Here is a 24,112-nt window from a genome sequence, read left to right on the forward strand (position 1 = left end):
TTTACAGATGAGAGGAGTAAGATACAGTGAGATTGAATAAATTGCCCAGTTTCAGAAGTGAGTGGTAGATTCAAACTTACACTGATTTTTAACCACTGAACTATCAACTTAAATGTTATTTACACTTGCTAGATTGATGTAAGATTTTTAAATAGCTCTTATCCATTCAATAAAAGTTTTAGCATCTAAATACCTGTACATGCAAGATTCTGTTAGCATGATTGGTGATTTCCCATGTGACAAAATGAATTTCTGTCTTTAAAATGTCTACTCTAATACAACAGTCCAGTATCTTTATGGAAGAAAGGCTTTGTATAAGTAGATTTTTTTAAAACTTAAATGCTGTATTTAAATTTGCAAATTAAAAAATTAATTTAAATTTTGAGTTACCACTTCCCCTCCTCCTCCAAAATCTTACCTCTCTGTTCTCTTATGCAGAATCTGCTTGATTTAATTATTCATTTCTGGTTATTCAGCATCATCTTTTTGTGCCTCACTGATGATGATGTGCTGGAATAAAGGCATGTATTCCAAGATTAACAGGAGGTGTGGGGCTGTCTTCTCTCCCTTGTACCAAAGGTCCAAAAGTCTTTCTGTTTTAGTTCCTATTTTTGCCACTTACAGGTTTATTCAGTCTCTTTCACTGTGTTTACTTAGGGAACAACTATGGTTCCTTCTCCTTTTCTAGGGTCAACTTTATAAACTGACTGTGAACCTAAAAGTTTTATAACCACTTTTGTTAGAGTTCTCTGTGCAGGGAAAATCATCCAGGGCTGCAGAACCTCTTCCAGGTAGAAAAGTGAATGCGTAATCTTCGTGGCAACTATTTTACTAATTTGGGGGCCGTCATCACTCTTTTTGGTGTAGAGAGTTTATTGCGTTTTGACAAGTGCATGTGGTCACATCACCAGCAACAAAATCCAGACTTAGAACATTTCTATCACCCCAGAAAGTTCCCTGTGCCCATTTGTAGTCAGCGCCTTCGTAGCCAGCCCATTCCATTACCACCAGTCCGTGACAACCATGACTCTGTTTTGCCATTTCCAGAATGGCATATAAATGGCCTCGGATACTTTGTGGCCTTTTTGGGTTTAGCCTTTTTTTTTTTGCTAAGCCTAAGGCATGTGAGATTCATTCGTGCTGCTGCGTGTGTCAATAGTTCATTTCTTTTTATTCCTGAGTAATACTCTGTTGGGCACACGTACAACAGTTTGTTTATCCACTCACAAGTTGAAGAATTGCCTGGCTTTTGGGTAAAATTATTGCTCTAAAAAAAATTAGTTTTCCCCCTTGTGTTCCCATCCTAATTACTTACTAGCTGTACAGCAGAGAGCAGAGCCTTAGACAGGGGCTTGTAACCAGATGATTTATGGGGGAAAGTGATCTGAGGAAGCAGGGTGGGAGATAGGAGAGCTGACACCGGACAGATTAGTGCCTTTAATTGCTTTACTCTTTCCGGGTCTTGGGTCCTACAGTTGCCCATTTATGGGTATCACTGGCCTTGAAAGCACCAAGAGATGCTCCATTAAGTCCTGGATTAGGGACGTAGTTCTTCCAACCCTGATGTGAATGGGAAGCCCTAGATGTACAATTATCTTTGTCAACATAGCCATTCGTTTCTTTGCATTAAAGAAATCCAGTTCTTCAGCGGAGGGGGTGGCAAAATTACCCAGTGGAGCCTGTATTCCGTTCCCTGGTGGAAGTGTAGCAGCCTGTCTGAGAATCAGGACTTGAGTTCAACTGAATTTAGGTTTGAGGTGATGGAGAACACAAATTCCATGACTGGGTCTCTTGGAGAGGAGCCAGTCTACACCTGCAGCCATGCATTCTAGCGAGTGGGGACCCAACTGGAACCTGTGGCCCAAGCAACAGGGCAGCGTACACCACAGCCGGGCCCTGCTGCACTGCTCCCCTCAGCGTTGGCAGTGTTTCGGTAAATGGATCTGAACAGTAGTTACAAGTATAGCATACACTGCCACCAAAATCCCAGTAGGCCCATCCAGTGCTGTGCCTCCTTCTTAGCAGTAGAGGTTCAAGATTGAACAACTTGATCTTTACCTGATAGAAGTCCTGGCATGCCCCAGCCCATTGGCCCGCTGGAAACATAATTGATGTTGGGGCTCCTGAATTCTCATAAGCTTTATTTCCCACCCTCTGGCATGTCTTACTGGGCATCCAGGTCCTTGTTCATCATTTCAACTAGCATGCTGTCATAAATGTTGTTGACCTGCGTGACATTCAGTAATGTCCAGATTGCAGGATGCCTGACTGTTTGAACACAGAGCAGGAATGTGAGCAATGCTGGGACAGGATGTGATATGTGTACAGTGCTGATGAGGGGAGGGCCAGGGGATTTGAGGAGGGAATAGGAGGGATCTGATTTTCTGTGTCTTCGTTCTGTGTTTCAGGGCTGCTGGAACTCCAGTTTCCAGATACTTGATTTATTAGGTGGTGTGTTTCTGAGTTCTAAATTTAGCCATGGTTGAGAGATACATGATTAGCTCAGTAATTTGGGCTGCTTTCCCTTTGGTGTAGGTAGGTGTCAAGGTAATGGAGATGCAATGGACTTACTTTTTGGAGCATATTGGGATTTAATGCGAAAGAAAAAAGACCTGCAGAAAAATTATCCAGTACTTGCCCAACCTCTTCTATTTTGTGGATGCAGTTTGGTGGAGCTCGTTCTAACTACCTTTTAGGTGTCTCAGCAGAAGTAATTGCTTTGAGCAACTGAAATCAGAAGGAGAAAGAAATTATGAAAATACACAGTATTCAGCTCCTAACAACAACACCTCATTTTAATCACACATCTACATGATCCATAGCTGGGAACTATGGGATTGAGATAGTGGAGGAATAATATTCTGAGCTTTAGGAAGATAAATATTACTTTAAACCAAGGTATAGCATTGAGAACCCTTTGAGGAGCCAGTATGCAAAAATTATGATGGCTGAGGTGTGTTTCAGGTCCTGAAGTGATCAGAGTATATTTTACTTATTTTGACTCTCTCTCTCTCTCTCTCTTTTTTTTTTTTTTGCTTATTGAAATAGATTGAACGGGAAGCAATTATTTTAGATAATCTTCAAGAAGAACTCCCTGAAATTTCTAAAACAAAAGAGGCGGTCACCACAGAGGAACTCTCTGAGCTGCTGGACTGTTTATGCCAACATGAAGAGAATGCGGAGAAGCAGCAGTTGTTACTGGCCCTACTTCTGCAGCGCATAAAAAACATGCAGAATGCTCCAGAAAGCTTGGCGGCCGTGGAAACTGTGCCGGCATCTCTGGAGATTACGTCTATGCAAGAACGATGCAGCAAGTAAGATATATGAAAAACTATTAAGGAAACATGCTTGACAACTCAGGCTTAAAATTTAGAAAATACTGAATTTCGAGAATGTAAAAATACTACAGAATAATGACAGATAATATGACAGAATCGAATTGAGTCAATACAATAGGTATAAAAAGAATGGAAAAGATTAGTATTAATGATTTAATTATCAAGCACACATTCTCCATCCTGGTATTACTGTGAGTGAATATCCTTCAATTTTTTTTTTTTTGAGGGGAAATACCTTTTTTTTTTTTTTTAATTGCAGTATAGTCAGTTTACAGTGTGTCAATTTCTGGTGTACAGAATACAATTTTTTTTTTAATTTGCTGTTTTTCTTAGTAATATATATTCATTATAGGAAGTTTAGAGAATGGGGATAATTATAAAGATTAATATAAAAACCACCTTTACTTTTTTTTCTGTAAGGATGTAAGTTTATTAATCTTTACTTTCATCAGCATTTTTCAAGGCATCACTTCAGAGACATTTATAAGATTTATTATTATCAAGTGCTTAGAAAAGCATGGCATATACTGGGAAGATTTATAGACCATAAATAAATTTAGCAAGTTATGAAAAAAGCCACGTTTACTTTTACCACCCAGCAACGGTCACTACCAATCAATACCAATCGCTTTTTTTCTCATCTTTTTACCGTGATTATGTTTTTAAACACATTGTGATCATAATATTATACTGTTTTGTATTCTGCTGAACCATTTATCAGCATATTTTGTTTATTTTCCTGTGCTATTAAATGTTCTGTAAAACATAGCTGTCGAATATTTCACCATGTGGATATGCCATAGTTTATTTAACCAAGCCCCTAATATAGAACCTTTAATGAAACACAGTAGTAAATATTCTTATGCTAGAATCTCTTTCTGCATCTGTGATTGATCGATTAAGAAAGATGCCAAGAGGTAGAATCACTGGGTCAAAGGATAAAATATGTTTATAGCTAGAAATATTTACCAACTAGCCCTTAGGAAAGACTTTACCCACTTAAACTCCTCTGTTAATATGATGGCTACATCCGCAGCAGATGGGCTCAGCTCAGATGAAAATGCTGGAGGGGTCGTCCATGACTCCAAGAGCCCATGTGTGACTCCATTCACACCTCTGAGTCATGTTCACTTGAACTCAGGGATTACATGGAAAAAAGAGGATAGAGATGGCAGTTGGAATGCAAAATGTGAAAAGAAGATATTTGGGGATGAAAGTGTTAGAGAGGTTTTTGATGGACTGATAGAATCCGATGTATGCTTGTGTATGTAGTATATGAATCATTGAAAACTGTTCCTTTTCTCTCAGGGGAAAAAATCTTTTGTGAGCTATGCAGAGATTATGTTAATTGTTGAAATAAAACTATTGCGCAGGAAAGCAGGATAGAGGAACAATTTTATTTTGATGCTATATTTTAGGCTTTTCCAGAAAGTTCAAAAAAATAAGGAATTGATACAGAATGAAATCCAAGAAAGACGTTCCTTTACAAAAGAAATAATTACTTTGAAGAATTTACTTCAACAGACCACAGCATCTTTCCAAAATATGGAATCACAAGACCTCCCAGAAAAGGCAGAACAGCTTGAGGTAAGTGAGAAATGAGCTAGTGAATGTGGCTAATACAGGTCTAAAATCTTGAATCCAAAGTCCTTAGGGCAGAGGTAACTCTGTGCTAGTGTGGAGGGAGTGGTGTAGGAGCAAGGAAAGTACGTGCAAAGGCCCTGTGGCATGATGTGGGCAGAGCCTCAGGAGAGGTATGGTTGGAGTCCAGAGAGAAGAATTGAGGCCATGTTAGGAGATAGGCCAGTCTAGACCAAGCAGAACTTTTCCAACCACATTTCAAGTGTATTTGGTGAACAGAGGCCAGACCACTCTTGAGTAGCATGTTAGACTGCTTCCTTTGGCGGGAGTAATGTCTTATCTCTGATAGGAGTGGAACAGTTTTTACTCTCAACACTTCTGATACCAGATGTGTGGGTTTTTTTTTTTCCCCTACATCAACCTATTCTCCAGTTCTCTGGACACCAACTGGGACACCAATTCAATTCTGACACTAACTCCAAGGAGTTAGTACAGATCCCCATGATAAGGGCTCATTCCCACAAGACTGCCCTCACGTCACATGCCACCATGCTTCTGACTGATGGGCTATAAATGAAGAGTTCCCATGACCCCCCCCTCAGGTTTGTAATTTGCTAGAATGGCTCAGAGAATTCAGGAAGGCACTTAAGTATTACTATTACTACTATTACTAGTTTATTATAAAGAAGACAACTCAGAAACAGCCAGCTGGAAGACATGCGTAGGGCAAGGGGAGGGGGAAGGGGCAAGGAGCCTCCATGTCCTCTGTGAGTGCACTGTTCTCCCAGCACCTTGATGTGTTCATCAACTCCAAAGCCCTCCCAACCTTGTTGAAGAGTTTTTATGGAGGTTCCATTACATAGGCACGATTGATTAAATCATTAGCAGTTGGTGATTAATGCAACCTCCAGCCCTTCTCCCTTCTGGAAGTCTGGAAGTGGAGTTGAAAGTTCCAACCCTCTAATCACGTGGTTGGTTCCTCTGGCAGCCAACCCCCATCCTGAAGCTGTCATCCCCCCACCTCAGGTAAGGCTGAAAAAGGCTTGTTGTACTTAACAAAAGATGCTCCTCTCACCCCCATCCAGGAAATTCCAAGGGTTTCAGAAGCTGCGCCAATAACCAGGGCTGAAGACCAAATATATTTATTATATCACCGTATCTATGCATAGGCCAAGGGTCATTTTCAGAATGATCTCTTTTCATTTACTCAGGGGTAACAGGCAAAAAATGACATTTGGAAATTTATTCAAAAGTCACATGCTGTTGTTAACCAGAGCTTTTGGTTATCAATTTCGAAAAAGGAAATTTACCCTCCTTCATGGAAGCTGTCTTCATGGGAAGACCATCTAAGAGTATGTCTGAATGAAGACCTGTACCCCAGGCTAGGTCTGGATAACACAGGAGCACACTGTACCTCAACCCCTGCCTTTGTCTGAATGGCATTGTTCTTTAACTTTCCCTCTCTAGACTTGTTGTCTGCGGAGGGTGAAGGAAAGCAGTGACACATCGTGGACTCATTCGAAATTATTATTATTCTTCAGTGTGATGACTCAGTCCATTAACACAAATAATGCTCCTGAGCGGCTACTGTAAAAACAAAAGAAACCCCAAGAAGGCACAGTAAAGTCAAGAAGTATTTTTCCACTTGATCGTTGAGAAACTTTCCCAAACAAATGAGTTTCTCCTTTATAATTAGTGCAGGAGAACGTAGATCAGATTCTGTTTCTAGGCCACGACCAATAGACTATTTGTTCAGGTTTCTTTTATCTCCTAAAAACCCACATTCTTTGCAAGGAACTGGAACCCTCCGTTTTGAAAGAAGTTGAGCTCTGCTGGGCTGTCTAATTACATGAAAGCAGACACTTCTGCTTGAAGCACAGGGCTTTTAGTGGCCTTGAATCATTGTGATGATAATGTAGGAAGAAGCAGAAATGGCAACAAGTTAATAACAACAACAAAAAAAATTCTTTGAAACTTTTTGCTACTTGCAGCTTTTTAGACCCAAACTGTGACTGAGATACCATTAAATCCTCCAGGTACTTTAGAAGCAAGGGATGTTGTAATGTCTTTTCAGGACAATGGTTTGACACTATGGAGAGATATCAAGTTTAATTCTTACAAATTAGCATCATCTGACCAGACTGAGTATCTCTCAGGCTTAATCAGCTTGTATCAATAGTGAGGTTTTGTTATGCAAAGTTTGCTCATTTAAATCATAAGGATGTGCTGGAAAGCTGCTTTCCTTTTTAGAATTAAACTTTTTCGTTGTCCTGTGAGCATTTGAAACTCTCTTGGTTATTTTAGGAGCTTCAAAACTTTCTTAAGAAAGGGAAGCTAACTTTTGAGAATATTATGGAAAAACTGCGAATCAAGTATTCTGAAATGTACACCATAGTCCCTGCAGAGATTGAATCCCAGGTGGAAGAATGCAGAAAAGCTTTAGAAGACATAGATGAGAAGGTAATAATGTTTGTGTTCGTGTTATTATTTATGGAGGTGAATGAATATAAAGAAAAAATATCATTTAATATCACATTTTCATTTGCCCTGATTTCTGGTATGTCTGTTTTTATAGAGTTTAGTTGAGTGATAATTTTGTGTGTTGAATACTGAGATGGAGTTGCTCTCAATAAGTGACACAGATAACAGAATTTGTCTGTTTATTTTTAGTTGTCAAGATGCTTGCTTAGTTTTTCTTCTCTTGCATTTAAAAATAAAGTTACGTATTTTCTTTCACTTGGCTTTTTTTTTCCCCTAGAGAATTACTTTAAAATTTTGTACATGAATAGTACTTTGCTTTAAAACGTATTCCCTACGAACATTTTGAAATTGCAACCAAGGGCAATAAGAATATACATTTCACAACTCACAAGGAATAGCACTTAATACACAGTGTCTTTCTAATGATGATGGTAACAGAATTCTCACAAAGCATACCTGGGCAAATCTTTATACCTGAAAGTCCAGGTTGGAAGTAAGAGTGGGAAATGTTTCGTAGTGGTAGAGACATAGTTGTTTAGCAAGACAATTTTACTGTATTTTTTTTTAATGGCTGCCCAGATCCAACAACAAAGTTCTCTTTGGTCCAGCATACACAGAAGAATTTTTGTATTGCTTTTTGAAGCCTAGAATACCTATAATTTAATGAATAAATAGTCTATGCACACACAAGATTTTGAACTGATGACATTTTTTTGGAAAATCTAACCTACGTAAAAAACATGCAAACTTTTAATATCCATAATAACAAACCTTGTAGATTTGACACACAAGATAATCTGTTATGAGGTACTGCCTCAGGGATCATGTACTATTGATTTTTATTGTAAGAGAATACTAAATGTTTTGAGAGAAACTTAATTTAGTCCTCGTGACGACGTGTGAAAATCCCCAACAAAGTGAATTAATAATCAAAATCTACCTTTGAAACTTAGGGTTGAAGATTTCAACTGTCACTTTTATATTTGTATATGTTTGTAACAAACAGCAACTGATTTTTATTGTGTGATATGTCTCAAGGGTCCAGGCAACAGACATAGTACCATTCCGTATAATTCAGGTGACTGCATATTTTTCTTGAATTATGATTTCTCCTAACGTACCAAAATGATATGCATTTCTGCCAGAAGAGTAACTGACCAAAATATCAGAAAGCTTCATTTTTGTGGTAATTTGTTACATAGCAATAAAAAGCTAATACAGCAATTTAAAAAAAAAACTAACACAGGATTAATTTTTTTCCTAAAAATCTTGACTGTGATACGATCTGTGAAATAAAATCATTATATGAAAGTATAAACAACCTGGTGTTGTAAAAAGAGTCTGGATCTTTGGAATCTGGTGGCTGGAGGCTCCTCTGCAGGAGTTCAACCACTACCTTGCTGTGTGGTTTTAAACAAGTCACTTAGACTGTGTTTCAGTTTCTGCATCTGTATATATTATCTGCATTGGAAGATTTGGTCTTAATGGTTATACAGATACAGTGGTTTTAAAAAGTGAATTAAAAGGGCTATACAAAAACATTAAGTATTATTCTGTTGTTTGGTGGCTGCTTTGAGAAAGCCTTATCAACATAGATTAAAAAAACAAGAACACAAACTAATCAGGCATTTGAAAAAAAATGACACATTCAGTATTCATTATCTTTCCTTGCGAAGTTATTTTCTCAGGAAAATCATTCAGATAAAAAAATTACACTGTTCAGCAGCTAGGAAAACATACACTAGAAACATTCACACAGAGAAAAACTAAGCTTTTTTCTGCTGCAAAAAATAGCTAGTTTTAGAAGATTATTTCACCCAAATGAGTATTAGGGTGGGAGTTACATTTATTAAGTCAGGTTGAATGTTTGCTTTTATTGAAAACAAATCTGTGCAGAGAATTCTCTCATAAAATGGAGAGACTGTATAATAAATAATTTATCTCCCAGGAATTTTTTCATATTATTTACTCCCTAGGGTATATTTCAAACAGTCACTTCAGTAGTTTTGTCCAACACGTGTCTGTAGTACATATTCCGTCAGTTACATTTGACACATTTTTGTTGGTCAGTTTTTTTCCTTTTTTTAGGTTGGATTTATAAGGTCAGGTCAGCACAGCTGCCATTTCCTAACCTACTAATCTATCCTCTCACTAACGCCTTAGTCGGTATGGCTTGGGATTTTCCCCCTAGCCTTTGAAAGACTTACACAAGTAAAATTGCCAGTGTGACTACCCCTTTCATCCTTTGAACCTCTGAGTAGAGTGCGTAAAACATCTCCACTGTCTTTCTCCCTTTGTAACAGATTAGCAGTGAAGTCTTGAAAAGCTCACCATCGTATGCAATGAGTAGAAAAATAGACGAAATTAACAAAGGACTTCATACTGTCGAACAGATGTTGCAGCAGAAAAGCCAAAATATTGAGAAAGCTCAAGAAATTCAAAAGGTAATATCCTCCCTTAACTTCCTTCAGCATTTGATATATTCCCGGTTCATCAGTCATCACGGGGATCCTAACCCAGATTTTCGGGGGCCTCCTTACTGAGAGTGTCACCTGCAGGCGCTTGGCAGAGAAGGCTGCACTTAAAAATTGTTCTCAGTTTTTCCATGGTGAGAATATGCCCAAACTCCTGAGAGCCTATAATTGTGAGCTGGCCTTTTCAGGAGTGAAGAAAAGTAAGAATCTTACCTTGGGAAGACTCATTTATAAAAATACTTAAATAGAATATGAATTGTATTCTTTTTTTAACATTTTTTATTGATTTATAATCATTTTACAATGTTGTGTCAAATTCCAGTGTAGAGCACAATTTTTCAGTTATACATGAACACATATATATATTTATTGACACATTTTTTTCTCTGTGAGCTACCATAAGATCTTGTATATATTTCCCTGTGCTCTACAGTATAATCTTGTTTATCTATTCTGCAATTTTGAAATCCCGACAACATGTTACTATATATAGAAAACCCTAAAAGGTCCAGACAAAAACTACTAGAGCTGATCAAAGAATTCAGCAAGGTAGTAGGTTACAAGATTAACGTTCAAAAATCAGTTGCATTTCTTTACACTAACAATGAATCAACAGAAAAAGAAAGTAAAGAAACAATCCCCTTTAAAATAGCACCCAAAGTAATAAAATATCTAGGAATAAATCTAATCAAAGACGTGAAAGAATTATACACAGAAAACTATAAACCACTGATGAAGGAAATTAAAGAGGGCTTTGAAAAATGGAAAGATATCCCATGCTCCTGGATTGGAAGAATAAGTATTGTTAAAATGGTCACACTGCCCAAGGCAATCTACAGATTTAATGCAATCCCTATCAAATTACCCAGGACATATTTCACAGAACTAGAACAAATCATAATAAAATTTATATGGAACCATCAAAGACCTAGAATTGCCAAAGAATATGAATTGTATTAACAGCTTTTCTTTAGACTGCTAAGGGGAAACAGGAAACTAGAAATTCCAAATTTATTTCTGTTGTAAAGTGTTTTAGGTAGAACTGTATATAAATGTAACATTCTACCTCTTAACTTCCAAGTAAACTGCATATGGGAAACTATTTTAATCTGCATTTTAATATTCTAATATGAATGGAGACTTTTAAAAATAGGGCTAAAAGAATAGATCGTAAAAGTTCTCATCACAAGGAAAGAAATTTTTTGTAACTATATATAGTGACAGATTTTAACTAGACTTATTGTGGTGATCATTTTGCAGTATATACAAGTATTGAAGTATTATGTTGTACACCTGAAACTAATATAATATGTCAGTTATACCTGAATTTAAAAAAAGTTATCCTCAAAGAAGTCTAACTTCTTACCACTTCCTTTCTATTCCCTCCCTGCAGTTAAGCCCTTCCTTTGGTTTCTAATTTAACTCTACTGTTTCTTTTGGTAAAAATAAACAAACAATTACAAAAATTAAAAGAAATAATTATATCTATTGTATATGTCCTTTCATTTAAGAAGATATTATACTATATATACTCTCTTAAAATAAGATAAACAAGATTTGCTTGCAATCATACCTGCCTTTGACTTTGCAGCCCCCTCTAAGTCAAACTAATATGATATCAAAGATAAAAAAGAATTAAATTAAAAAATAAAAATGGTCAGAATATGGCTAACCATTGGACAAAATCTTGGTTCTTGATAAGCAATTTAACCAGTCAGATTTTCCCATTTCTAAAAATTATGTTCTTACGTGGATATTTAGTAAGAATTGAATGTTACCTTTGAGATTTTCTCTGCCCAGTCAAGTCCATATTTGAACCCATCCTACTGGTTTCTTGAGCCAAAAGCAGTTGCTACTAATACATATGGCTAGAATTTTCTGCCACTGCTTTAGTCCTGAGTCTGAGCAGATTAAGTACATGTATAGATAGCTCTAAATAGGTTCAGGTATTTACCTAAGCCCTTTTGAACATAATGTTACCTCATCATTCTCAAAAGATTAAGGTTATGTTGACCTTGTTTGGTGTCATTCATCTCTGGAAATGTCCAGGACTTTCTGCTCTGTTACAGCTAATTTGTAGTGAAATGAACACAGTTAAGAGTAAGAGATCTCAGAAAAAGTGTTTTTCAGTTCAGGTCACAAGTGGTTGCTGGGCATAAGTGAAAAACTTTGCCTGCAATGCCGTCTCTGTGATGTCCTTTTGGTAGCATTTACAAGTGCAAATACTGTGTGGAAACTTAGAAATTAACCCATCTTCATCCAAACTGATTTACGATTTTCTTCTTCAGAAACTGTGGGATGAGCTGGATCTCTGGCATTCCAAGCTAAATGAGCTGGATTCAGAAGTTCAGGACATTGTTGAACAGGACCCAGGACAGGCACAGGAATGGATGGATAACTTGATGATTCCTTTCCAGCAGTATCAGCAAGTATCACAGAGGGCAGAATCTAGAACCTCACAATTAAACAAGGTATTACTGTGATGCATGACAGCTTCATGTAGCATGTGGTGGTATTGGGATGGGTTTAAAACAAAACAAAAATATATATTCAGAGACAGCCAGTTTCTCTCCAATTGCCAGTTTTAGGACCTGAAGCTGGAGCCATACAGTAGATTCAGGTGGGCACCAAGGGGACAGATTTCACTGCTGGCACAGGCAGGGAGTCTGGTTAGACAGACAGAAGCAAGGATCCAAAAGTCAGACCACAGTAGGAGTCCAGGTGAGAACTGGGCTTCTCCACAGGTAAGGGAATATTGGACAGGCGATTTCAAGAGGCCCCCAGAGGGAGCCAGAGAAAGGATGCCGTTTGGGAATAAGACACCCCCGCCCTCCCTTCCAAGTAGGGGTCATGGTGGGTGAGCTGTGCATGTGATCTAGTAAAAGCCAAGCAAGAACCTACTCTCAGAGGAACTGCGGTACTCTATGACAGGGCCTGTGCAGGAGGACAAAGTCTAAGTTCAGTTTTCAGAATGGAGCATTGAATGAGAACCAGACTAGTTGCAAGGCTAACTTGGAACCCTTGCTGAGGCCCCTAGCTTTGGGGTGGAACTTCTTCAATCCATCCTGTGGTCAGGATGAGTTTCACAGGTTGAAGGGATGGGCAAGTGGCCCAGCCATTGTGGGTTGGGGCCCTACAAGGCCTGCCACCACTGACCAACAGGCACCAAGTCTTCATTCAAGAATCATTCAACTCAGGTGGAAGCTATCAGGCTGGGTTTGGTACTGCTTCTCTTTCACAGGCCACAGTTAAGATGGAGGAGTATCACGATCTTTTAAAGAGTACTGAGGCTTGGATAGAAAATACCAGTCGTTTGCTGGCTGATCCTGCTGACTATGACTCTTCAAAGACGCTGAGTCACCATGCTAGCACTCTTCAGGTGAGTGTTCTTCCGGTGTTTCCTGGTGTCATAGAATCTACAGAATGATCAGTTGCTTAGCTGACTGTCGTGATGCTTTGTTCCCCCTTCTTTCCTGAAAAAACAACTTTGTCTTCAAGCATGCCACGTGGTCAGAGAAAGCTTGTGAGAGTGGCAGGCTCTAGACAGGGAATTTGGAGACCAGGGTCTAGTTCTTTCCATCCTGATAACTACTTCATGATGTTTTGGGTAATTTCCTGTGTTCTCCACGGGCCATGGTTTCCCTGTCTATAAAGTAAGAATGTTGCACTGAGTGGTACTGATGGTTTTGGTTGGTTGAATTTCAAGATGGCTTCCGATATTCCTGTTCCCTGGTGTAGAGGACCTGTCTGGTCCCTTCTCCTTGAGTGTGGGCAGGAATCTGAGTATGTGATGAGACAGTCACTCCACTGACTAGGTTACATTATGTAGCTAAGGATATGGGACAGTCGCTGCCATGAATACATGACCAATGAGGGATATGTAAGACTCCCTGGTAGCAAACTAGAGAGGGATTCTCCTGCTGGATTGAGTAAGTAATCAACATTCTGTGAGAGTGCGGTGGGGCCAACACCCTAGGGTGGCCTCCAGATGCTGAGAGTGACCCCTAGTCAATAGCAGCAATAGGAATCTCGGTCCTACAACTGAATTCTACTCCCAACAACCTGAATGAACTTGGAAGAGAAACCCATGCTCCAGATGGCACCTTGATTACAGCCTTGTGACATCCTGAGCTGAGGACCCACCTAAGCTACACCTGGACTCCTGAGCCATGGAAACTACGAGACAATAAGTTTGTTTTATTTTAAGCTGCTAAGTTTGTGGTAGTTACACAGCATTAGAAAACGAATCTGTCATTCCCTCCGGGTCTAGCATGCCATGACTCCAAATCTCCCGTTCTTCCTGGTGCTCTGCAGGTGCCCTGTGTCTCCATGCTAACTTCCAGAGACAAAACAAATGAAAAGTATTTTCCTACTCAGGGCCATGACTGCAAGGGAGCTCCCGGATGCCAACTATTGGATTAAATTTTGTTGTGAAAGCATATTTCTCTTCTCTGATATTATCCAGCCAGGAGAAAGAATCTCTTTAGAAAGGGTTTATTCTATAACAATTTTTTAGAGTGATCAGACCTCAAAGTTAATCCAGCTCTTTTTTTTTTTTTAATATATCTTTAAAAGTAGCACACTGTGTTCCTAAGTAACAGCTGACTTCGTACCTCCCTGATGTTTGAGATTTGTTGGCACATTTTTTTCTTATGGTAACAGTTTGTAAAGATACTGCATTTTCACCCACTTGTTTCTTTTCTTCCCCTCTCCAGTGATTTCTGCCTCCACCTCTTGGGATGACTTTCTACATCCCCCAAGCATGTCGTCTTTTTATTTTAAATCTCCTGTAGTTTTCACCATTCGCAGTAAGTTTGCAAAGACAGAAGAGAGGAGTGATGCTTTTTTTCCTCAAATACTTACTTAGGAGTTTAAAAAAAAAAACTGTACAAGAATGAGCTCGAGCAAAAACAGCTGAGCTTTTACTGTCTTCTGACACAAATGTGAAAGTGTGAACGTATCTCTCTCAAACTGTTTAGGACACCCTAATTTGCTGGCCTTTGTTCATGAGCTAGAACTGAGTAGAACTCTAGGTTATTACTAAAGGAAGTAGGGACAAGGGGTCATGCAGGCTGATTTGCCACAAAATATATCCTAATAAATCCCCCAGTGGGAAACAAGTCCCAAATTATTAGGTACATGTAAATACCCCATTTTGTTCCTATTTTGAGAATAGTTGTCCTACTTTTAGGATACCCTTTACCATTTTTCTAACATTACCTGGCATTGATTTTTAAAATGACTCTTAAAGAAGTATCACAACCCTCAACTAAGCTTTAAAAGTCTGTTTTAATTGCACTATAACCTTCCCCTGGATTGTATTTGTTAAAATAGGTTTTCATAATCTGAAGATGATTCCATAAAGACGGGTGTTGTAATTAAGACTCACTGAAACGTAAATTATCATTGTGAAAATAGGGAAGCATCTTGTTTTTAAAATCAACTTCATTAAGGTCTAATTTACATAGAGTAAAATATAAATATAGTTAGGTGAGTTTTGATAAAGGCATACAGTTGTGTAATCCCTGCCACCGTCAATAGATAAAGACCATTTCCATCACCCCCAGAAGTTTCCTCATGTCCTTTTGCAGTCAGTGCCCTTTCACCTGTCTTCAGCCCATGTAATCACTCACTCGTTGCTTTCTGTTCCTGTGGTTTAGCCTTTTCTCCACTCGCACTACACATAGAATCATACAGCGTATAGTCTTTTGTGCCTGACTTCTCTTACTTAGCTTTTGAGATTCATCCAGGTTGTTACGTTTATAAGTAGTTTATTCTTTTGACTGCTGAATATTATTCCATTTGTGGAAATATGCAATATGTTTAATGAACATTTGGGTTGTTTCAACTTTGGGGCTATGTATTCCACATCTATTGCTGTGTAACTCCTGAAGTTAGCAGCTTAAAACAAGAAGAAACAATTCTTACATCACAATTTCTGTGGGTCTGAAATTCAAGCATGGCTTACCTGAGTGCCTGTGGCTCAAGGTCTCTCTGAGAATCCAGTCAGGGTGTTGGCCAAGACTGGTCTCATCTGAAGGCTCAGTTTGGATGAAGGAAGAGACAAGATGCATTTCCGAGCTCATTCCCTTGGCTGTGGGCAGGACTCAGGAGATCCTCTTCCATTCATAGACATGTGGCCTCTCCACAAGACTGCCTCATGGCATGACAGCTGGCTTCCCTCACACAAATGAAATAATAGAGAGGGAGAGGGCTTCCAAGACAGAAACATCCTCTTCTAACCTGATCTTGGAAGTGGAATCTCATCACTTCTTCCATATTTTATTAGAAGTAAATCAGTAAGCTGAGCCTACATTTAGGAGAGCCAGTTACAAGGGCATGAACACCAGGAGGTAGGGATTATCGGGGCCAGTGTAGAAGCTGGGACAGCTATTATGAGCAAAGCTGCTATGAACATTCATTTGCAAATCTCTATGTGGACATATGCTTTCACATCATTCCATTTGGTGAATACCTAGGAGTAGATTGCTGGCTCTCATGGTATTTAACTACATATAAAACCACCAAATTGTTTTCCAAAATGACTACCATTTTTCATTCCCATTGGCAGTGTGAGGAATAATTACTCCACATTCTTACCAGTAGTTGATATTATCTGTCTTAAATTTTAGCCACTCCAGTGACATGTAGTGGTATTTCATTATGGTTTAAGTGGCATTTCTCCAATGATTAATGATTTATGTATTTGAACATTTATTCGTGTGCTTATTTGAGTGTTTATTCATATGCTTATTTGACATTTATACACTTCCTTTGTGAAATGTCTGTTTTGGGGTTTTTTGCCCATTTATTAACTGGGTATTTGTCTTCTTACCATTGAATTATATGAATTATTTATGAAATATTCTAAAATATAGTCCTTTATCAGATATGTGATTTACAAATATTTTCTCCTAGCTATGGCTTTTCTTTTCATTCTCTCAATATTGTCTTTCAGAGAGCGAATGTTTTTAATTTGATGAGATCTGATTTATCAATATTTTTCTTTTATGGATTGTACTTTTGTGTTGTATCTGAAAAATCATTATCTAACCCAAGGTCACAAAGATTTCCTCCTATCTTTTCTTCTAGAAATTTTTATAGTTTTAACACTTATGTTAGGTCTATAATCCATTTTAAGTTAATTTTCGTATGTGTATGAAGCAAGAATCAAGGCTCACTTTTTTCCTATGGGAATATCCAGTTGTTCTAGCATCATGTTTGAAAAGACTCACTGTTGTATTACTTCGGTGCTTTGTTGAAAACCAATTGACCTCTTATGTCTGTGAGTCTATATCTGGGCTCTCTCTTCTGTTCCACTGATCTTTGTTCTTTTACCAATATGGCACAGTCTTGATTACTACAGCTTTATTGTGAATCTTGATACCAGGTAGCAGAAATTATACAACTTAGTCCTTCTTTTTCAAATTTGTTTTGGCTAACATGGGTCTTTTGCATTTCCATGTACGTTTTAGAATCAACTTGTCAATATCGATGCAGAGGTCTGCTGGAATTTTGAGTGGGATTATATTACATCTTGATGACTTTGGCATGAATTTACATCTTAACTACATTGACTGTTCCAATCCAGGAACATGATGTATCTCTCTATTTATTTTCATCTTATTTAATTTCTCTTTAATGTAAAATGTTGAATTTATTCCTGAGTATTTTATGGGTTTTTTTTTTCCTTGCTGTTACTGTAAATAGGATTATTGGAAAAAGCTTTGGTTTTAAGTTCTATTTTCCTTAAAGCTTTCTCCTGCTAGAGTTTTGAATAAGATCAATATAAAATCCTGAATAACCTGATCCATTTTAGACTTAAGACTAGAGTTCTAGTTGCGTAAGTAAATGTTCTCTTGTATCAGTGATTTTCTTTTAATTACCTGAAGACTACATTAGTGAGTTGAACATTTCTCATAGGTGGCTGAAATATTTTGAAATCTTAAGCTTGAAAGTTAATAATTATAATTATTAAAAGAAAAAGAAATATTATAAGGAAGAGTATCTAAGAAATTCTAAAAAGGGATATTTTTCAGTTTAATTGGTTTTGTCAGATAGAGCTCTTTTGGTATCAGGTTATTCAAGTCAGCTGAAGCTGTAGAGATGTATCATGAGAGTCAGTGGCTCCATGTGGTAAGGCCAAGGACAACACTGGCACCAGGACTGGCAAGCCACAGGACTACCTCTTCATTTCTCGTCCCCACTTCATTTATCTATATCTCCCAAATCCATGTTCCCAACATTACAAGTCCTGCCAACTGAATGGCTTTCTTGGCCCTAATTCCAAAATTCAGGGGGATGGACTGCAGGTCAAGTGTTTCTGACCCTGTTAACCGTGGCTGGAGGAGCAGGGTTACATGGTGTGAAGTAGCTGCTGCAAGCCCATCAGAATGAGGTAGAGACTCTATAGTCCTCTGTTGCCATTGACAAGAGACAATGTTCAGTGTTTTATTATGAAACTGGAATTGAACAGGAGTTGGAAATGTTGCAAAATTCAGATTTTCTGGTTTAAATTTTTTGATTAAGATATAATGCACATACATTTATTAGTTTCAGGTGTACAACAGAATGATTCAATACTTGTGTGTATTGCAAAATGATCACCCACAATAAGTCTAGTTAACATGTTCCCCATACGTAGTTATAGCATTTTCTCTGATTAAAATTTTAACCCACTTGTTCCAGTATCTTGATGTTTCTCTCTTTTTCCCCATATTTCCCATTATCTAGATGGCTTTGGAAGATTCAGAACAAAAGCACAATCTGTTACATTCAGCTTTCACGGATCTGGAAGACTTGTCCATAATTTTTGAAACAGATGATTTAGCACAGTCTGTTCAAGAGTTAAGTCATCAAGTAGCAGCTTTACAGCAAAAAATCATGGAAAGCCTTCCACAGATTCAGCGAATGGCTGATGTAAGTTGGCTCTATATAGATGTGGCTTCTTATTCTGAGTTTATAGTTCATTTAGTAAATTAGAGTTATACTGCTAATCAGCTCCCAATTATATGAAGACACATTGATCTGGCACATTTTTCACTTATGTTATTCCTTGAATTATATCTTACTTTACTCTGCAACCTGTAGTGCAACTACAACAAGAAATTATATCCCCACTCCCAGTCCAGAAGTGGTCTATTTAAAGGGAAGAATCCTGATCAAATAAGCTCAGTGTTTTCTCTGTCAGAGAGGAGATATTATTGATTTTAAAGCACAGATTAGCAAAGAAGGAGTTAAAGCAGATAACTTCCCAAGTCTTCATTCACCAATAGCAGATATTTGTTGAGGTTCTGCTATATACCAGCCACTGGATTTTTAAGTTATTTTATTTATTTTAGCTTGAAATGTGTAAGGTATTTATTTAAAGATGGAGACACACAGCAAAGGCAGATGCAGTTAGTCTTAATTATTTACCTTTTATTTCTTAGTTACAGTCCCAGCGCCATACTTACTTAATTGCAGGGACTCATACTTGTTAAATATTCTTGGTTATTGAAGCTTTTTCCAAAATCATTAAATGCTTCTACAACTTTTGCTTGAAGTTACTCTAAGATACATTGTATACCTTTATATACTTTCTTTAAATATAAAGTGCAGAAAATAATTTCAATATAATTGAACTTCTCATAATTTGAAGATATCAGTATAAGTTACTATACTTACTGCTTCATTTGCTATTATAGTTATGTTTGTCCTATATTGAATGGCTCCAAATTGCTATAATTTGAAACCCTTAGTCTATTTCTATGGAAGTTTTTCTGTTCCTTTCAATATTAAATATATGTTATTTTTGCTTCAGTTTATCTGCATTAAGCTCAAAAGATCTGAAGGCCCTCTTACAGTGTAGGTGGACTTCAGTGGGTAGGTTTTAAAGCACATATTCTTAAATATGTAGGTTTAATAGCACAAATTGCAGCATTTTCACTTTAAGATTCTTGGCCACATTCTAGAAGTTGACATTGATAGGAGAATAGCCACTACACAAATGATTGACTGTCTAAATTAACCTGAGTAGGTATTAAGGTTGTTTAGTGACTCTCCACATGGCAACAGATTGTTAGGGCATTGGCAAGAAAATCTGGCAATTTTCCAGCTCCTTGTGTGTTTGTTTCCCAAGGGTGACTTTAGCATTTTACTTAAAGTAGTGGGAAATTTTTCAATGTTAGACCCACTGCATTCAAGTGTTTAAACACATTCCAAAGATAAATCTAAAGAGTTTGTAGATAATTGAGAATTTACTTAAAAATTGGTTCAAAAGCATACTGCTTTCGTTCTCATAGCATAAATAATTGAAAATTGGCCCTATGAGGATATTTAACTCAACAAGGTATAAGCAGTGCTTTGTAGTACAGTATGCTATTACTAATAGAATAACATTTTTATTAAGAACAATCTGTGTAGCACTTGGTTAGTTCTTAAGAGATAGAAGTGGCAAACGGATTTGGATTAAATACGAGCATAGAATAAATGAGAATAAATTGTGTTTTATACAGGTTATTAACATACAACATATACTACCTGAGTGTGTTTTTTTGTTTATGAAATTCTAGGATGTGGTTGCCATTGAAATGGAAGTAAAATCAATGGAGAAAAGAGTTTCAAAAATCAAAGCTATCCTGTTATCAGAAGAAATATTTGACTTTTCACCTGAAGAACATCTTAAGCATGGGGAGGTAAGCATGGATCATCATTAAAAATATTTTCTCTTAATACTTACTATGCTTATTTTAAAATATCTTATAATATGATGTGAAAAAAAGATATTAGGGTGTGGGGTATAGCTCAGTGGTAAAGTACATGCTTGATGTGCTGGGTTTAATCCTTAGTGCCTCCATTAAAGGGGAGAAAAAAAGACTATACAGGTGGCCAATAGGCACATGAAAAAATGCTCATTATCACTAATTATCAGAGAAATGCAAATCAAAACTGCAGTGAGATATCACCTCACACTGGTCAGAATGACCATCATTCCAAAGTCCACAAACAATAAATACTGGAGAGGGTGTGGAGAAAAGGGAACTTTCCTACACTGTTGGTGGGAATGTAGTTTGGTGCAGCCATTATGGAAAACAGTATGGAAATTCCTTAAAAGACTGAAAATAGACTCACCACATGATCCAGCAATCTCATTCCTGGGTGTATATTAGGAGGAAACTCTAATTCAAAAAGATATATATACCCCCCAATGTTGATAGCAGCAATATTTACAATAGCCAAGACACGGAAGCAACCTGAATGTCCATCAACAGATGATTGGATAAAGAAGCTGTGGTGTAATACGATTTGCAGCAACATGGATGGACCTGAAGATTGTCATAATAAGTGAAGCAAGCCAAAAAGAGAAAGAAAAATACCATATAATACCACTCATATGTGGAATCTAAAAAAGTGAGACAAATGAACTTATTTGCAAAACAGAAACAGACTCACAGACATAGAAAGCAAACTTGTGGTTACCAGAGGGGAAAGGGGATGGGGAGAGATAAATTGGGAGTTCAGAATTTGCAGATACTATCATATCTAAAATAGATAAACAACAAGGTCCTACTCTATAGCACAGGGAACTAACTTCAATAGCTTGTAATAGTTTATAATGAAAAAGAATATGAAAAGGAATATATATGTGATATATGTATGTATAACTGAATCACTATGCTGTATACCAGAAATTAACACAGCATTTAAACCAACCATACTTCGATTTAAAAAAAAAGAAATATGTTTAAAAAATATGATGTGACATAAAGTATTTGGTCTTGCTAAAGGAATAGCAAAATAAAGTTGAGAAGTAGATATGAATGACTATAAATATCATTTTAAACCATTTGCAGTGCTATTTATATAAAAATAATTTTCCCTTTAGGCTATTTTTTCATTTAATTTCTAAAGTTTCAAAATTTCATAGTGTTTCCTTCAAGTCAAACCCAGATGTTTAATAGTCCAAGAGCTTAAGCCTCCAAGTCAGGAAACTGGGTTCCAGCCCCAGCTGCCCTGCTTGCTGGCTGTGTGCCTTTGAGTGATTGGTTAGCATTTCATGGATTCGCTTTCATATCTGTACATTGGTATTGTAGTGATTATGTTGGAGAATTATAATGTATGTAGAGCCCCTAGCATAGGAGCTGAGTCATGCTAAACAGCATACAAATGTTGTATGCTATTTAGCCTACGGTTAAGAGCATGGGCTTTGGGGTCAGGCAGCCCGGGGTTCTAATCCCAACCCTGCCTGTGACAGTCTGCCCTCACTTGGGTCTTCTGACTTTTGTGAACCCGGTTTCCTTACCTGTGAACAGCAAGTCATAATACCTACCTTCTAGGGTGGGTGTGAAGATTAAATGAAATACTATATACGAAGTACTTAGTAACTTGAATACTCTCCTCTAATTTATTCATAATGTAAATCCAGGTTTCCTTTGATCAGATGTCATTAAAGCAAACTATGAGTACATTTTTGGGACTTATGAAATTTGGCCAGGCTGTTCTGTTCAATTCAGTAAGCATTTTTGGAGGGCCTGCTGTGTGGAGAGCCCTGTGCTGGGTGCAGTTGCCATGAAAGTTAATAGGAGGCCGTGCCTGCTTTTGCATAGCTCGCTGCCTGGGGGCGACACACAAAGCCAAACGGCAGCTCTACAGAGAGGGGTGGGAGGGAGACAAAGAAGGACAGGGTTGTCTAGATGCATGATGTTGTGCGGGAGGTGACTGTTGCTCCAAGCATTCTTCTCTGAGACTTTTAACTACCGGGTTGCAAGTAATACCTAAATTTTTTTCAACCTGAGCTAAAGAACTTTTTTAAAAATCAAAACTGTAGAATAAAGACTAAAGTTTAATTTGAAATAGATTTAGGAAGTGGCCTTTTTTCCCCATTTATGTACCATGTTTATCTAATATCATTAAGGTCATACTGGAAAATATACGTCCCATGAAGAAAACCATTGCTGAAATACTGTCTTACCAAGTGGAGCTGAGGTTGCCCCAGACAGGAATGAAAACTCTGCCTGTGTTTCAGAGGACAAATCAGCTTTCACAAGGTGTAAAACTGTTGGAAAATGTGACTCAGGAGCAAAATGAGTTATTAAAGGTGAGTAGTTTGTGGTGATGGCCAACCTATTGGATGAAAGTGTTCAGCAAAAGCTGGTTGTGTTTTCTGTTTTAATGGTTGGGTCGATCACATTCCCATGACAAAGTAAGATGCTACCGGTGTTGTTTTTTTTTTTTTTTTTTTTTTTGGTCTCTTCTAGTATTACTATCCAGGAGGTGACATTTGGTATAAGAGAGTGTCTTATTGCTCAAATGGGGCCAAAGTGATTTTTCTCAGCTCTTACCTTTGTCCTGGTTGAAGACATTAAAGTGTAGTTATGGTCTATTTAATTCAATCTATAATAATCAAAGATCTACATGGGTAAAACACTGTGGGAAGAGATTCAACCCTGAACAGTGTACATTTGCAGTCTCCTGAAGCTGACAGACCCACAATAATCTCTTTATACATCTCAGTTGCTTTCCCATTAATCATTTTGTTTTATTACCAACACGATACAGATAGAATAGGCACTTTGCCGTCTTTATTTTTCCACATTAGGAGACTAATGTCCAAAGGTTAGGTGACTTGCTAAAGGACCAGAGTTAACTGGTGTCAAGATTAATTCGTGTTCAAATAAGAAAAGAAGTTGAGTTTCTAGTATTTATTCTCCATTTTGGGGTCTCTTGCTTCTGACATCTTCTAGCTCACGGATTTTTTTTTTTTATTCTTACGTTTTGATTAATCTGTCTCAAGTCAGGAATTATCATTAACTAGACATTATATTTTACTTTGGTTTGTATTCCTACATCAACAACTACTCTTACAAGAAAAGGAGATTTCTGAAAGAGTCCCAGGCTTCTCGGCCCTCTCGGTAGTCACCCTGTCCTGCCTACTTTTTTTTGATTAAATGGGTCAGGCTAGGAGGACAGGTTATTTTTCCTCCTCCCGCCCATCACCTGGTTATGGGAAGAAAACTGCTATCTCTTTCTCCCTCTTACATTTCATTCACTTCTGGTGGTCACTCTGTTCTCCTAAGATTGGAGAACATTGTCATCTCTGGTTTGAGTCTTAGTTCACGTAGTTTCTGGCCTGACTACTGACCAGCTGATGTCATTTCCTAACGTCCACAGGGAGAAAGAAAGATCTGGCACTCAATGTACTATTTTTTAATAATATAAAGGGAAGAAAAACAGAAAGATAGAAAATTTGACCTATTA

The 24,112-nt window shown here is 37.6% G+C and overlaps 1 protein-coding gene across 13 annotated transcripts in view; it reads left to right on the top strand.

Moving 5' to 3' along the window:
• SYNE2 (spectrin repeat containing nuclear envelope protein 2) overlaps window positions 1-24,112 on the top strand; it is a 288,222-nt gene that overhangs the window by 162,490 nt on the left and 101,620 nt on the right. For all 13 annotated transcript variants that reach the window (XM_072963192.1, XM_072963191.1, XM_072963196.1 and 10 more), the window contains 9 exons: window positions 3,049-3,314; window positions 4,757-4,925; window positions 7,224-7,379; window positions 9,704-9,844; window positions 12,163-12,345; window positions 13,116-13,253; window positions 18,608-18,793; window positions 20,428-20,550; window positions 22,770-22,952. In XM_072963192.1, the coding sequence (XP_072819293.1) occupies window positions 3,049-3,314; window positions 4,757-4,925; window positions 7,224-7,379; window positions 9,704-9,844; window positions 12,163-12,345; window positions 13,116-13,253; window positions 18,608-18,793; window positions 20,428-20,550; window positions 22,770-22,952 (1,545 nt within the window). The remainder of the gene's footprint in view (window positions 1-3,048; window positions 3,315-4,756; window positions 4,926-7,223; window positions 7,380-9,703; window positions 9,845-12,162; window positions 12,346-13,115; window positions 13,254-18,607; window positions 18,794-20,427; window positions 20,551-22,769; window positions 22,953-24,112) is intronic.

Source organism: Vicugna pacos, chromosome 6 (assembly GCF_048564905.1).
Source record: "Vicugna pacos chromosome 6, VicPac4, whole genome shotgun sequence".
In the NCBI taxonomy this organism is placed as follows: Eukaryota; Metazoa; Chordata; class Mammalia; order Artiodactyla; family Camelidae; genus Vicugna; species Vicugna pacos.